The sequence below is a fragment of the Podarcis melisellensis genome (genome assembly GCF_964234715.1).
Source record: "Podarcis melisellensis genome assembly, chromosome: 13".
Classification (NCBI taxonomy): domain Eukaryota; kingdom Metazoa; phylum Chordata; class Lepidosauria; order Squamata; family Lacertidae; genus Podarcis; species Podarcis melisellensis.
In genome coordinates, this window is record NC_138545.1 from 39,349,977 (window position 1) to 39,366,305 (window position 16,329).

Consider the following 16,329-nt stretch of genomic DNA (forward strand, 5'->3'; position numbering starts at 1 on the left):
AGTTTCTGGGCATCTCCACACTTTCTTCTGTGAAATTGGTGGCTTTTTGTGTCCACAAGAGTTCCTCAGTTTTCCAATTGTGCCCTTGGGCTCCCAAAGGTGGGGACCACATCTCGGGGTGGGGGAGAACCATCTGATTTTTTTTTTTTAAATGCACATAGCAAGTTCAATAAACAAATAAAATGAAATTATATCAAGGAGACAGCAGCAAAATCATTACCCATATTCTGGGGTAACAGAAAAGAGTGACAACAGGATATTTTGCTATTTCTTCTTTATTAACTGCTGTTTGTCATTCAGATCAGGCCTCAATATGATAATGTAGCATTTGGGGAAAAAGATGGAACCCAGTAAACCAGCACTAGAGGCCAAGATGGAGAAGATCTCCACAGCCACCATGTGTTTTCCCTTGGAGCTCAGGTAAACCGGAACAAAGGAGATCCAAACACTACAAAATAACAACATGCTGAAGGTGATGAACTTGGCCTCATTAAAGCTGTCAGGCAGTTTCCTGGCTAAAAATGCTACAACAAAACTGACAATGGCCAGGAAGCCCGTGTAACCTAAGACACAGTAAAACATGGCAGCTGACCCTTCATTACATTCCAGAATAATTTCTCCCCTCACAGAGTGCTTGTCAAAATGGGGAAATGGGGGAGAGGTTCCCAGCCACACAGTGCAAATACCAGCTTGGATAACAGTACAAGTCAACACAATGGCGCCTGCCAGTCTTTTCCCCACCCATTTCCTCATTCTGGATCCTGGTTTGGTGGCCATGAATGCCAGAACAACGGTGATGGTTTTGGCCAACACACAAGAAACAGTCACTGTGAAAACCACACCAAAAGCCATTTGTCGGACAAGGCAGGTCACTCTGTCTGGTCGGCTGAGGAAAATGAGGGGGCAGAGAAAACAGAGAAGGAGAGACAGGAGGAGAACATAGGTCAGGTCCCGATTATTGGCCCTGACAATCGGTGTGTCCTGATGCTTCATAAAGATGGCGAGGGACAATATGGTGAGCAAAGAGGCGAATACGGAGCCAAAAGCTAAGCTCATCCCAAGTGGTTCTTCCAAAGTCAAGAAGCTGATGAACTTTGGAATGCATTGTGTTCGGTTCCTGTTTGGATAGTGATCTTCTGAGCATCCGACACAGTCATTCATGTCTGAAAAGAAGAAAGGATTCCCTTTAAGGGTGCAACTTGAGAGTAGGTATGCATTCTCCTGGCAGTATGGGACTTACCAGTTGGATGTGAAAGAGACAATCTTTTTGAGACACAGGAGCGACTAGCATGGGGAGAAAGGGCTGTGGACCCCCCTCCCCCAGACAATGATCTCACAGTCGCTTGCCTGGACAGTAAGGAGGTGGTCCTGGACACCAGGAGGCCTGTGCTCTGCAGGTGCAATGCTGCAACTCATCTCCATCACCACCCAGGTAATCCAGTGATAGAAAACCTCTGGCCCTTCGGGCCATTTTAGCAAGTTACACCTACCGACCCTGTACCTGATGTCATCTCTGATGTTAGGTGTAGGGCAGGTAACAGTGTGCTTTGTAAACCCCAACCATCATCTGATCATTCGGGCTTGCAAAGCACCTCTTTGAAAATGCTGGGCCTCGTTGCTGCGCCATCAGCTGGTTGCAATGAAGAGCGCCAAGTTTGTGAACTTCAATTACTATGGAAATCAGAACTACATCAATAGGAGCAACTGTGACACCTTTCACACCGACACAGACCCTTCACAGGAAATCTGAGTTATCGGGAAGCGACCTACTATCTCCTACCTTTCTGGTATGAAATCTTGCCTTCTGAACACGGAGCACAGTCATAGCAGCAGAATTTCTCCCCTTCCTTCTTTTTTCTCCTAGTACCAGAAGGGCAATTTTTGTTGCATTGAGAGAGGGGTGGCACCTGTGAATTTTAATTAACGATAAGGAAATGTTTAGCATAGGAGAAATAATGGACATTTGGAGAACCTGAATTCCATTTTCTGGGCTGCAAGGGATCAAGTGGATGGGAGAAATGGCCTGCTGAATATTAAGAGAAATTTGAAAGCAATGAGCTGTCAACAGCCATTAATGGCATCTAATGAGGCAGAAGATGTTTTTGTGACTCTGAAAATGACGTTATGGCCATTTCAATGTGTTTTTTAAAAAATATAAATCAAAAGGAGGGAGGGAGGGAGGGAGTTCACCTGAAGACTAATATTATTATTATTTGGAAAATTAATTTCTTATTAAACTCAAAAGGATTTAAAATAGAGTTGGAAGGATGTTTGACATCCTAAGTGATTTAAATAAGCAGCTACCATATACACTGTCCAGTTCCTTCTGTTTTTCCACCTGAAAAAGCACAAATATTGGGGACTGAGAACCCCAGACTAAATACACTGGGCCAAGAGACAATTGTCACACAAGTTAAGCAGCCTCAAAACCAAGGATAGTGCTGGACTCTGCCAGACTTCTGCTACTATAACTTGAGAATTACTAGCCTCCAAACCAGGCATTCTCTGCAGAAGTCTGCCTCGTCTGTCTCCAGGCTCAGCTCCCTTTTCTTTCTCCCCAAAGAAGCTAGTTGGAGATTAGGCTTAGGTCACACTCTGCTGGCCTAGAAACCTTTAAAGAATGTGCTATACAGGGAAGTGGAAGACCAGGGTTCAAATGAAACTCATTGGGTGACCTTGGACCAGTCACTGCTTCTCCCAGTCTACACTACCTTACAGGGTTGTTTGTTGTTAGGATAAAACGGGAAGTAAGCACACGCCCTTGAGCTCCTTGGAGGAAAGGTGGAATAAAAATGCAATAAACAAGCATATAATAATGAACTATGTCTTGGTCTGCTTCAGGGCATGAGAGCCCCACAACATTCATAGATGTTTTCATAAACAACAAGAGAGAAAAAATAGGGGATCCATGTCTCAGCTAGGCTTCCAAGATGCAAACATCACATTTGGGGCACACTGGAGTTGCAATTTCCTGAAATCATGCCCCACCTGGTCAAAACTCCTGTGCCACACCATTTTGTCTTCATTGATGGAAAACTCTTTTCCTGGGGGAGCATCCAAATTCATCCATCCAACCTTCATTCTGACGAAGGAGTTATTTGGGAAAGTGACCAAGTTGGTAATATCGAATCCAGCTTCTAATTCCCTCTTCTCACTAAAAGACACTTCTTCTCCCGCACTGTTGTTAAATGAGACACTCCTGAGAAATGGGTGGAGCTGAATTGAGATGGCAGGAAAAGGACAATTGTTTAAAACTCAAACTTATCTTATGTTCAGCATCACCTTTTAATGTGCCATTGCCTCTTCCAAGGCAGTAGACAAGATTTCATATGATCACAAAATAATAACAATAGCAATAATAACGGCAAATTTTGATCTATAGCAACCCAAAAGTCTAATGCTGGACACTTAGTACTGCTCACTCTGGAATATAGCTATAACAGAGATAATCACAAATAATTTGAGATTTTGACAAGGACTAGACACGTTTTATATGATTTGGCATATACAGCACAACCAGCAATTTCAAAACAACCCACCACAAACCTGGCAAATCTGGAACTATGCTTGGTGATCTGATAAAATTGGACTTAATGTGGACTTTAAAGTCTTTATTTAATTCACGTGCAACTACACATCCTACCTGCCTATCTTACAGTTTGGTTATTCTTCTTTCAATTTTTGACTGTTGTTAAAATTGTTGTCTTTGCTTTATCAACAATATAAAATGAAATAATAATTAAAAGATATACCAAGAAAAAGAGCCATTACCTGCCAAGGCTGCAATTTCTGAAGCTGCGGTCTCCATCTTCTCACAATTCCTCTGTCTTTTGCCCTGGATCTGTACATGGCATCATGTAGGGCATGTGCCACAGCATAGACGGCATTGTAGATGCTGTAGCTGTGGCCAGTCATGCTCATCTCAAAGCCAGACGAGGGGAGGCTGTCCAGCTTCTCCTGTCCACTGCAGGGTTCACTGAACTCAGTACTGGATTTGGAAAAGAAACAATAGAATGTCTGCAGCCAGAACTGCTGAAGAAAACCATCTTCACCTGCCATGAAAGGATTGAGGGAGCGAAGAAGGGTTTTGAATCCTTCCACCTCATTTGAGTGTACTGTGAAGCATATGGAGCCATGAAATGGTTGCATATCCTGGCTCATTTGAAAGGCCAGTGCTGAGAAATCCAGTTGAGCAGTCATAATCCATACCTTCTCCATAGATGTCACGTTTTCTGCACCCGCTGCCGCTAGCCATAGTTGCAAAAAACACAAGGACTTGGCTTCTCCATAGACAATGACAGCATTGGCTTTGCTTTCTGCAATAGCAAGATAGGCTTGGAGCCACTGGGAAATCATGTCATAATACTCTTCAAAATATGAGCCTTTTGGAGTTCTCTCTGAAAAGGCCAAGCAAATACCTCTCTGGAAAAGCAGAGTTTGCAGGATTTCCATAAATTTCTCTCCACTCTCACTATCCACTGCGAGCAACCCAACCCATGTCCATCCAAAGTGCAGAAGTAATTCAACAATCCCCGTGTACTGATGGGCTTCATTGGGCACCATCCGGTAGAAGGGAGTGGATTGGCTTTGACCAGCATCCTCTGGGGCAAAGGAGCCATAAGTGAGCTAGAAGGAAACGGACACTTATTTCCCATGAATGCAGTAGAAACATTGATTATGTGTGGATAGCAATGATGAAACAATTGTGCTTTGGACCCACTGTCTTAGTAAGCCCATCAGAGAATGGGCAGAAGAGGAGTAGTGGTGGAGAGCAGCACTCCAAGAACCTTCCAGAAAGAAGGAAGGGGGGAGAGTACAGTGTGGGGGTTTGAGATGGGTCACACCTGAGAAGGAAAAAGCAGCCAAGTGACATTCTATCTCAAGAGAGTTTGTCAGAGCCCCCTCCTTCCACAAGGACCAGACATGCTCTGCAGAACCCAAAGGAGAATTGTTCTTAGCAGCCACCATAGGCAGCTGGAGGGGTCTGATTTCTAGCAAGAAATTGTCAGTGCAGGGTGGAGTGGGACTCTGAGCAACATTAGCTGAGGGGTGAGAGCATACATTCCCATCTTCCTGTCTTTCTGTGGATTTAAATGAAACCATTGAAAAGCTCTTTCTGCTCCCCTGATTTCACTAGGTAGATAGCCGGTGACCTGTTGACGGCACCCCTGACAGCCCCAAATTATCCTGATCAAATTAATTAAGGTAATGGGCAAGCGACTGATGAGAAGCCTCCATAATTCATCCGGGTTGGAGTCTACCTGAGGCCAGCAGACCAAGCTGTTCACATACATAGAGTAGGTGTGTACAACTGTATCTGCAAAATGTTCCATTCATACCCCCTGATGAACAAGCACACGTTGGAAAATGGATGAAGGCGGATGAAAGCTTTTTTTGAATACATTCAGAAATTATCAAGAGGGCTATTATGGAATGCAAAACTTTTCTCAACAAGACAGAGGAAAGAAGAATGAGGGGAAGTCACCATGTTTGACTCTTACCTGGGGAATCTTGTAGACACCTAAGATGGCTGCCATGTGGAGGGAAATCTCAAAGTCAAGTCCCCCAATGACTGCCATCAGATTTTTCTGTTTGTCACACTGGTAGTTGGGTACGAATCTATAGTGTGTAGAGAGTAGCTCCAAAGTGGCCCAGTAGGTCATCCTTTCGCTGAAGTAACTATCAAAGATGTGGAATCCTAATGTGACATTAGGTAATATATTGGAATTCTTGTTGATTTCCTTGACAGCAATCGCCAAGGCCAGAATTTGCTGATAGTATTTTGGTACAACACTGCAATGAGAGTTGGACATCAAAGCGTATTGCTGTGTACCATTTTTTGTCAATCTGTTTAAGGAAACTTAGGTTCCCTGTGTTTCTGTGCTAGGGAGCAACAAGGCAGCTTACAGGCAGATTTAATTAAACCAATAAATAATTTGGTTTAAATACACACACAGCAAAAACTGCATCACACCTTTGACTCAAGTGAAGATTGAGTTCCACTAAGATTGCTAGATCCTAGTAAGCCAGGTATGCTTCAGCTTATATTTGTGAGGTAGGTACTTCCTGCCTAAGTGCAGAATCTTACATTTGTCCCTATTGAAATTCATTTTGTTAACTCAATTCTCCAATCTGTTAAAGTAATCTTGAATCCCGATGCAATAGTGCAATTGGTCGGACCTTACAGTCTTGGCAGAGTTTGAGTTGCAACAGATATTGTTAAAGTTGAGGTCTCCTATGACCACTATACCTCTTCTTTTGGAATGTTTCATAATCTACTCAAGGAAGGCATCATCCAAGTCTTCAGTCTGGCTTGGAGGTCACTGTTATTTCTCTCTCCTACAATTTTAACCATATACTTTCAATCTGTTTTCCATGCTCCAGGATCTTGGATTTATTCACAAGTGTACACATCCTTTACATATAATGCTCCTCCTCCCATCCTGTTTGGTCTACACCTTTATTTTTATTTTTTTTTATAAATATTTTATTAGGTTTTTAATAAACAAATTTCCACTTTCAAATACATACTTCCATAGATCCAATGGACTCCCCCCATCTCCCGAGCACTGCATTCCCTGTGTAACCAAAACCTCAGCAATTTGTTAACTTATTTTATACATAACAATATATCTTCCATTTTATCGTGTTATCTGATGTAAACATTTCAGTACAATTGCATTAATTTTTAATTTCCACACAATAAAAATATTTCATTATCTCACTTCTGTCTTATAGTGTCTTATTTATCAATTCAGAAATTTGCCGATACTGAAGCTATACCTTCCTAGAAAGGAGCATTTTTTAACATTCATACAACTTATAATGCTTTTTCAAATAGTCCTTAAAATTTTCCCAAACTTCCTCCGTTTCTTCTTCTCCCGAGTCTCGAATTCTGCCAGTCATTTCAGCCAACTCCATATAGTCCATCAGCTGCGTCTGCCATTCTTCCAATGTGGGTAGATTTTGTGTCTTCCAGTGCTTTGCCAACAAAATCCTCGCTGCTGTAGTAGCGTACATAAAGAAAGTTCTATCTTTCTTGACCATCCTCTGGTCTACCATGCCCAGAAGGAAGGCCTCCGGTTTCTTAGGTAAGGTGAATCTCAGCACCTTTTTTAGTTCATTATGTATCATTTCCCAGAAGGCCTTCACTTTCGGGCAGGTCCACCAGAGGTGTAAAAATGTCCCTTCCTCTTCCTTACATTTCCAACATTTATTATCGGACAGGTGATATATCTTTGCAAGCTTGACTGGGGTCATGTACCACCGGTATATCATTTTCATAATGTTTTCCTTCAAGGCAGTACATGCCGTGAATTTCATTCCGGTGTTCCATAACCTTTCCCAGTCTTCAAACATAATGTTATGCCCCAAGTCCTGTGCCCACTTTATCATAGAGGATTTGACAATCTCATCCTGTGTGTTCCATTTAAGCAGCAAGTTATACATTCTCGAAATTAGCTTAGATTTTGGCTCAAGCAACTCTGTTTCTAGTTTCGATTTTTCCTCCTGAAAACCCACTTTTTTGTCTGCTTTAAAAACTTCCTGGATTTGAGCATAATGCAACCAATCTCGCACCTTGTTTTTTAACTTTTCCATACTCTGTAACCTCCATTTATCTCCAATTTTTTCAATTATTTCCCAATATTTAGGCCAGTGGGCCTCCATATTGAGTCTTTTACGTACTTTGGCCTCCATCGGTGAGAGCCACCTCGGAGTTTTACTCTCCAATAAGTCTTTATATTTTGACCAGACCATGAAAATTGCCCTTCTGACAATATGGTTTTTGAACAATTTATGAACTTTAACCTTGTCTGTTTGGTCTACACCTTTAAAACAGATTGCCCCTCAAGTCCTACATTTCAGTCATGAGTCTCATCCCACCAGTTTTCAGTAATGCCTACTAACCAACTAGGTCATATTTGCCATACTGTATTAAAAGCTCCCATTCATCTTGCTTGTTTCCCATACTCTGTGCCTTTGTGTGGAGAAAAATGGAACTAGAAGTCATTCCCTCCAGCTGCTTCCTCCTTGTAGTTTGTTGCCCTCTTGCAGGTTTCTGGAGCCTCACCTCAGTATCCCATGCATCAATGAAGCTATTGTCCCCAATAAAAAGCAACCTTCTGTTGCCTGTTATGTTTTGACAATTACTCTGTGTACTTTTGAGTGCGACGCAGGTGGCGCTGTGGGTTAAATCACAGAGCCTAGGACTTGCCAATCAGATAATTGGTGGTAAAGATTCTGAAAAAACCAATGGTAGAGCATCTGGTTATGATACAGGTGGGGCTGGGGCAGACGCCTATCTGAAATCCTGGAGAGTCACTGCTACTCTGTGTGGACAGGCCTGAGCTAGATAGACCAATGGTTCCTACTAGCCATTCATCCATTTCCTGTTGCCATCAGAATGCTGGGCTCTCTAGATTATGACACCCATGTGACTGGTTGTGGTCATGGCTCCTCCTCTCCGTTAAGCACTGCTCTGGAAAATGGGGTGGGGGAGCTTGGGGGTGAGAGAGAATCACACCACCCAGAACATCCTGTCATATCTGACTGGAAGACTGCTCTTTCCTTGCTTCAAAGCTGGATCCTAGATAATCCACCTTGTTCCTACAAAGCTGACTAGAAATTTATTGTCTGTCTTGATAATTTTAGATGTTAAAATTCAGGTGGTGGAGAGGGTTAAGTCTAAGACTGATCCTATGTTCTGTGGGAGGAAGGGATATTTTGTACCCCTCCCTATAAGTAATAAATCCCCATAACGAAAATAAATAGGATGTATTTCTAAGCCCACATGATAACTTAGGAATTAATATGACATGGGAATTGAACAATTGAAATACTTACAATGGATTCAGAATCTGATGGATGGATGGCCATTGTATGAAGGTTTCATAGTCAACAGAGGACACGATGTGAGAAGTAAGTGCACCAATGATAAGGTCACCAGGCTGATAGTACTTGTGAGGGATATGGAGGTGACTGATGCTCCGATTGGCATTTGACAGATTCACCATTTGAGGCAGCAAGAAGATTAACAGCATCAACACTGCCATACTAGGAACAATGCATTTTCCTAGACAGAGATTTCCCTTTTTACATCTAATCAGCATTGGCATTAGAAACAGCCTCAGTACAGCAGCTTGCTTTAAATGGCACTCTCTGAATGCACCAGCTAAATTCCCAAGACCTAGGATCCAACTCCAGGGGAAAGCTCACTAAACGAGTCGGCAGCACCTTAGCATTTGCTGGGGATGGCAGAGAGGGTTTTAATTCTTTTTAGACTGGATTCTGGAAGTCTATGGAGGTCTAATCAGAAGCAGATTATTACCATGTAATTCATAATAACAGGGGAGAGAATAATGATCCCTTTGCCTCAGCTGGTCCATTGGAAGTAGCAGAGACAAGTGTTTTCAAGGCATTGTAATGAGGGGGGAGCAGAAATAAGCCTGTTGACCCTTCCCCTCCATTGCATCCCTGTTGCCAGTTTCATCACCTACTGTGTTTTCAGAAGAGAGCATCTGCAGCTCTCTACTTACTGTACTTTCTTACACAATACAGAACCCTAAAAGTTGTCAATCACTCAAGTGTTTGAGACACAAAGGGATTGTGAGCTCAGCCACGACTCTCTGATTCCAAGGAAGCAGCACTAGACTTCAGACCACAGGCCTGTAAGGGAGGTCTGCTGCTTTGCAGCAAAATTTAAAACAAAACTTGAGGTAGGGAATTTCTTTCCTGGCTCTTCTTCAACTACTTCTTCATACACAGAGAAAGCTGCATGTACAATTCTGAGCGGAGAATAGGTATATGTGGCATCTGTCACTCTCTCTGGGAAGAGGGGTTTTTCCCTCCTTTTCATTTTCTCCTCATAGCATAGGGATATTATCTCCTGATGCCACAGATATGCCAAAGGGTTCTGTCCTGGGCCTGTTCTTCTCATACCAGACCAATCTCATTTCTTTTCTTTTTTATGGCATTACAAATGTGGTGGATCAGGAGAATGCTATGGTCACAGTCTATTTTGAGTTCAGTCAGGCTTTTCTCAAAGTCCCCCCAGATATTTTCATGAGGAAGCTGGTAAAATGTGTGCTGAACATGTGCAGAGGAGGGCAGCTAGGAAGATGATGGGTGGGAAACCAAGCCTTGTGAGTAATGGTTGAGGGAGATGGGTATGTTCAGCCTGGAAAAAGGAGACTGGGAGGAGATATGATACTCATCTTCAAATATCTCAAGGGCTGTCAGATGGAAGATGCAGCAAGCTTGTCTCTTTCTACAGAGAGTAGGACCCAAAACAATGGATTCAAGTTACAAGAAAGGATGGAGGTGGAGTTTCTGGGCATCTCCACACTTTCTTCTGTGAAATTGGTGGTTTTTTGTGTCCACAAGAGTTCCTCAGTTTTCCAGTTGTGCCCTTGGGCTCCCAAAGGTGGGGACCACATCTCGGGGTGGGGGAGAACCATCTGATTTTTTTTTTTATGCACATAGCAAGTTCAATAAACAAATAAAATGAAATTATATCAAGGAGTCAGCAGCAAAATCATTACCCATGTTCTGGGGTAACAGAAAAGAGTGACAAGAGGATATTTTGCTATTTCTTCTTTATTAACTGCTGTTTGTCATTCAGATCAGGCCTCAATATGATAATGTAGCATTTGGGGAAAAAGATGGAACCCAGTAAACCAGCACTAGAGGCCAAGATGGAGAAGATCTCCACAGCCACCATGTGTTTTCCCTTGGAGCTCAGGTAAACCGGAACAAAGGAAATCCAAACACTACAAAATAACAACATGCTGAAGGTGATGAACTTGGCCTCATTAAAGCTGTCAGGCAGTTTCCTGGCTAAAAATGCTACAACAAAACTGACAATGGCCAGGAAGCCCATGTAGCCCAGGACACAGTAAAACATAGCAGCTGACCCTTCATTACATTCCAGAATAATTTCTCCCCTCACAGAGTGCTTGTCAAAATGGGGGAATGGGGGAGAGGTTCCCAGCCACACAGTGCAAATACCAGCTTGGATAATAGTACAAGTCAACACAATGGCGCTTGCCAGTCTTTTCCCCACCCATTTCCTCATTCTGGATCCCGGTTTGGTGGCCATGAATGCCAGAACAACGGTGATGGTTTTGGCCAACACACAAGAAACAGTCACTGTGAAAACCACACCAAAAGCCATTTGTCGGACAAGGCAGGTCACTCTGTCTGGTCGGCTGAGGAAGATGAGGGGACAGAGAAAACAGAGAAGAAGAGACAGGAGGAGAACGTAGGTCAGGTCCCGATTATTGGCCCTGACAATCGGTGTGTCCTGATGCTTCATAAAGATGGTGAGGGACAATATGGTGAGCAAAGAGGAGAATATGGAGCCAAAAGCTAAGCTCATCCCAAGCGGTTCTTCCAAAGTCAAGAAGCTGATGCCCTTTGGAATGCATTGTGTTCGGTTCCTGTTTGGATAGTGATCTTCTGAGCATCCGACACAGTCATTCATGTCTGAAAAGAAGAAAGGATTCCCTTTAAGGGTACAACTTGTGAGTAGGTATGCATCCTGGCAGTATGGGACTTACCAGTTGGATGTGGAAGAGACAATACTTTTCAGACACAGGAGTGACTCGCATGGGGAGAAAGGGCTGTGGACCCCCCTCCCGCAGACAGTGATCTCACAGTTGCTAGCCTGGACAGTAAGGAGGTGGGTCTGGACAGCAGGAGTCCTGTCCTCTGCTGGTGCACTGCTGCAACTCATCCTCTGATGTTAGGTGTAGGGCAGGTAACAGTGTGCTTAGTAAACCCCAACCATCATCTGATCATTTGGGCTTGCAAAGCACCTCTTTGAAAATGCTGGGCCTCGTTGCTGGGCCATCAGCTGGTTGCAATGAAGAGCTCCAAGTCTGTGAACTTCAATCACCATGGAAATCAGACCTACATCAATAGGAGCAACTGTGACACCTTTCACACTGCCACAGACCCTTCACAGGAAATCTGAGTTAACTGAAAGCTACCTAATGTCTCCTACCTTTCTGGTATGAAATCTTGCCTTCTGAACATGGAGCACAGTCATAGCAGCAGAACTTCTCCCCTTCCTTCTTTTTTCTCCTAGTACCAGAAGGGCAATTTTTGTTGCATCGAGAGAGGGGTGGCACCTGTGAATTTTAATTAACCATTAGGATATGTTTAGTACAGGGCGGGAAATGTACATTTGGAGAAGCTGAACTCCATTTTCTGGGCTGCAAGGGATCAAGTGGATGGGAGAAATGGCCTGCTGAATATTCAGAGAATTTTGAAAACAATGAGCTGTCAACAGCCATTAATGGCATCTAATGATACAGAAGATGTTTTTGTGACTCTGAAAATTAAGTTATGGCCTTTTCAAGGTGTGGTTTTTAAAAAAAAATCAAAGGGAGGGAGTTCACCTGAACATTATTACTATTATTTGGAAAATACATTTCTTATAAAATTCAAAAGGGTTTAAAGTAGAGTTGAAAGGATGTTTTGACATCCTAAGTGATTTAAATAAGCTGCAACTGTATACACTTTCAGGTTCCTTCAGTTTTTCCAGCTGAAGAAACACAAATGTTGGGGACTGAGAACCCCAGACTAAATCTACTGGGCCAACACAAGTTAGGGTAAAGGGACCCCCTGACTGTTAGGTCCAGTCATGGATGACTCTGGGGTAGCGGCGCTCATCTTGCTTTATTGGCCAAGGGAGCTGGCGTACAGCTTCCGGGTCATGTGGCCAGCATGACTAAGCCGCTTCTGGCAAACCAGAGCAGCGCATGGAAACGCTGTTTACCTTCCCGCTGGAGCAGTACCTATTATTTTGACCTGCTAGGTTGGCAGGAGCAGGGACCGAACAATGGGAGCAGGTGGGCTAAAAATGCAATAAACAAGCATATAATAATGAACTACGTCCTAGCCTGCTTCAGGGCATCAGAGCCCCACAACATTCATGGAGGTTTTCATAAACAGCAAGAGAGAGAAGGTACAGGATCCATGTCTCAGCTAGGCTTCCAAGATGCAAACATCACATTTAGGACACACTGGAGTTGCAATTTCCTGAAATCATGCCCCACCTGGTCAAAACTCTTGTGCCACACCATTTTGTCTTCATTGATGGAAAACTCTTTTCCTGGGGGAGCATTCAAATTCATCCATCCAACCTTCATTCTGATGAAGGAGTTATTTGGGAAAGTGACCAAGTTGGTAATATCGAATCCAGCTTCAAATTCCCTGTTCTCACTAAAAGACACTTCTTCTCCTGCACTGTTGTTAAATGAGACTCTCCTAAGAAATGGGTGGAGCTGCATTGAGATGGCAGGAAAAGGACAATTGTTTAAAACTCAAACTTATATTATGTTCAGCATCGTCTTTTAAGGTGCCATTGCCTCTTCCAAGGCAGTAGACAAGATTTCATATAATCACGAAATAATAAAAATAGCAATAATATCAGTAAATGCTGATATCTCTTTCCTCTGTAGATTCCTACGTATAGGACTAAGGCACACTGTATATGTATTTCAAAGCTTAAACAGGTCTTCCAAAATCATCATGCAAACATCCATGAAGTTCAATGAAGAGTGTAAAAATGAAAGAACAGGAAAATGGGGAGAGGGTAAGATTGAGGGAAGAACAGGCAAAACAGGTGTTCCTGTTAAGACTCTAGTTAAGATAGAAATTGCCATTGACAATATCACACCTAGCTGTTTTGAAGAGCTGAAGCTCAGGTGAGTGGGTTGTATCCGGTTTTCTCAGAAACGATCAGAAATGATAAAGGTTACTATAAAAAGATGGTTTGTTGTCCAAAATGAATGTCACTGTGTATTTCTGATGATACCATTGTAAATATGTTTCCAAAAAAATTGGCAAGATTAAAGTGGCAGCATTCATAGTAATTGCAACTCAATAGACCACAGCCCCAAAATCTTATGCTGGACACTTTGTACCACTCACTCAGAAATATAGCTATAACAAAGATAATCACAAATAATTTGAGATTTTGACAAGGACTAGACACGTTTTATATGATTTGGCATATACAGCAGAACCAACGTTTTCAAAACAACCCCCTCCCCAAAACCTGGCAAATGTGGAACTATGCTTGGTGATCTGATAAAATTGGACTTAATTTGGACTTTAAAGTCTTAATTTAACTCACGTGCAACTACACGTCCTATCTGCCTATTTTTCAGTTTGGTTATTCTTCTTTCAGTTTTTGACTGTTGTTAAAATTGTTGTCTTTGCTTTATCAACAATATAAAATGAAATAATAGTTAAAAGATATACAACAACAAAACAGCCATTACCTGCCAAGGCTGCAATTTCTGAATCTGCGGTCTCCATCTTCTCACAATTTCTCTGTGTTTTGCCCTGGATCTGTACATGGCATCATGCAGAGCATGTGCCACAACATAGACAGCATTGTAGATGCTGTAGCTGTGGCCAGTCATGCTCATCTCAAAGCCAGCCGAGGGGAGGCTGTCCAGCTTCTCCAGTCCAGTGCAGGGTTCACTGAACTCAGTAATGGATTTGGAAAAGAAACAATAGAATGTCTGCTGCCAGAACTGCTGAAGAAAACCATCTTCACCAGCCATGAAAGGATTGAGGGAGCGAAGAAGGGTCTTGAATCCTTGCACCTCCTTTGAGTGCACTGTGAAGCATATGGAGCCATGAAATGGTTGCATATCCTGGCCAGTTCGAAAGGCCACTGCTGAGAAATCCAGTTGAGCAGTCATAATCCATACCTTCTCCATAGATGTCACATTTTCCGCTTCCCCTGCCGCTAGCAATAGTTGCAAAGAAAACATGGACTTGGCTTCTCCATAGACAATGACAGCATTGGCTTTGCTTTCCGCAATAATGTGATAGGCTTGGAGCCACTGGGAAATCATGTCATAATACTCTTCAAAATATGTGCATTTTGACGTTCTCTCTGAAAAGGCCAAGCAAATGCCTCTCTGGAAAAGCAGAGTTTGCAGGATTTCCATAAATTTCTCTCCACTCTCACTATCCGCAGCGAGCAACCCAACCCATGTCCATCCAAAGTGCAGAAGTAACTCAACAATCCCAGTGTACTGATGGGCTTCATTGGGCACCATCCGGTAGAAGGGAGTGGATTGGCTTTGACCAGCATCCTCTGGGGCAAAGGAGCCATAAGTGAGCTGGAAGGAAATGGATACCTAATTCCCATTAATGCAGTAGAAACACTGATTATGTGTGGATAGCAATGACGAAACCATTGTGCTTTGGACCCAGTGTCTTAGTAAGCCCGTCAGGGAATGGGCAGATGAGAAGGAGTGGTGGAGAGCAGCACCCCAATATCTTCCGGAGAGAAGGAACTGGGGGGTATGGTGTGGTGGTTTGAGACGGGTCACACCCGAGAAGGAAAAAGCAGTCAAGTGACATTCTCTCTCAAGAGAGTTTGTCAGAGCCCCCTCCTTCTACAAGGACCAGACATTCTCTGCAGATCCCAAAACAGAATTGTTCTTAGCAACAACCATAGGCAGCAGGAGGGGTCTGATTTCTAGGAATAAATTGTTGGTGCAGGGTGGAGTGGAAATCTGAGCAACATTAGCTCAAAGGTGAGAGCATACTTTCCCATCTACCTGTCTTCCTATAGATCAAAATGAAACCATTGAAAAGCTCTTTCTGCTCCTCTGATTTCACTAGGTAGATAGCCAGTGAGCTGTTTACGGCACCAGTGAAAGCCCCAAACTGACCAGGTCAAATTAATTAAGGTAATGTGCAAGCGTCTGATGAGCAGCCTCCATAATTCATCCTGGTTGGAGTCTACCTGAGGCTGCAGACTAAGCTGTTCGCATATATAGAGTAGGTGTGTACAACTGTATACGCAAAATGCTCCATTCATACCCTCTGAAGAACATGCACACGTTGAGAAATGGATGAAGGCAGATGAAAGCTTTTATTGAATACAATCTGAAATTGTCAAGAGGGCTCTTATGGAATGCAAAACCTCTCTCAACAGGACAGAGGAAAGAAGAATGAGGGGAAGTCACCATGTTTGTCTCTTACCTGGGGAATCTTGTAGACACCTAAGATGGCTGCCATGTGGAGGGAAATCTCAAAGTCAAGTCCCCCAATGACGGCCCTCAGGTTTTTCTGTTTGTCACACTGGTAGTTGGGTACGAATCTGTAGTGTGTAGAGACCAGCTCCAAAGTGGCCCAGTAGGTCATCCTTTCACTGAAGTAACTATCAAAGATGTGGAATCCTAATGTGACATTAGGTAATATATTGGAATTCTTGTTGATTTCCTTGACAGCAAACACCAAGGCCAGAATTTGCTGATAGTATTTTGGTACAACACTGCAATGAGAGTTGGACAT

At 43.0% G+C, this 16,329-nt stretch overlaps 2 protein-coding genes across 3 annotated transcripts; both read right to left on the reverse strand.

The window, feature by feature from the left end:
• Nucleotides 1–264: 264 nt before the first annotated feature.
• On the reverse strand, nucleotides 265–5,904 carry LOC309354130 (vomeronasal type-2 receptor 26-like; the record flags this gene model as incomplete). 2 transcript variants are annotated; one of them, XM_081884015.1, is made up of 4 exons in its annotated part: nucleotides 5,502–5,904; nucleotides 3,772–4,626; nucleotides 1,781–1,907; nucleotides 265–1,163 (listed from the first exon to the last, which is right to left on the reverse strand). In XM_081884015.1, the coding sequence occupies exons 1-4, from the start codon at nucleotides 5,811–5,813 to the stop codon at nucleotides 265–267; spliced, it is 2,193 nt and encodes a 730-aa protein (XP_081740141.1). In that variant the 5' UTR covers nucleotides 5,814–5,904. The 2 variants fall into 2 exon arrangements, with proteins under 2 accessions (XP_081740141.1, XP_081740140.1); XM_081884014.1 differs by lacking the exon at nucleotides 5,502–5,904 and adding an exon at nucleotides 2,989–3,216 and having other exon boundaries at nucleotides 3,772–4,564.
• A 4,681-nt stretch (nucleotides 5,905–10,585) lies between these two features.
• Nucleotides 10,586–16,329, reverse strand: LOC309356146 (vomeronasal type-2 receptor 26-like; the record flags this gene model as incomplete). Its single annotated transcript, XM_081887326.1, has 4 exons — nucleotides 10,586–11,484; nucleotides 12,005–12,131; nucleotides 14,292–15,146; nucleotides 16,018–16,329. 4 exons carry the CDS (start codon nucleotides 16,327–16,329, stop codon nucleotides 10,586–10,588), a joined length of 2,193 nt encoding a protein of 730 aa, XP_081743452.1.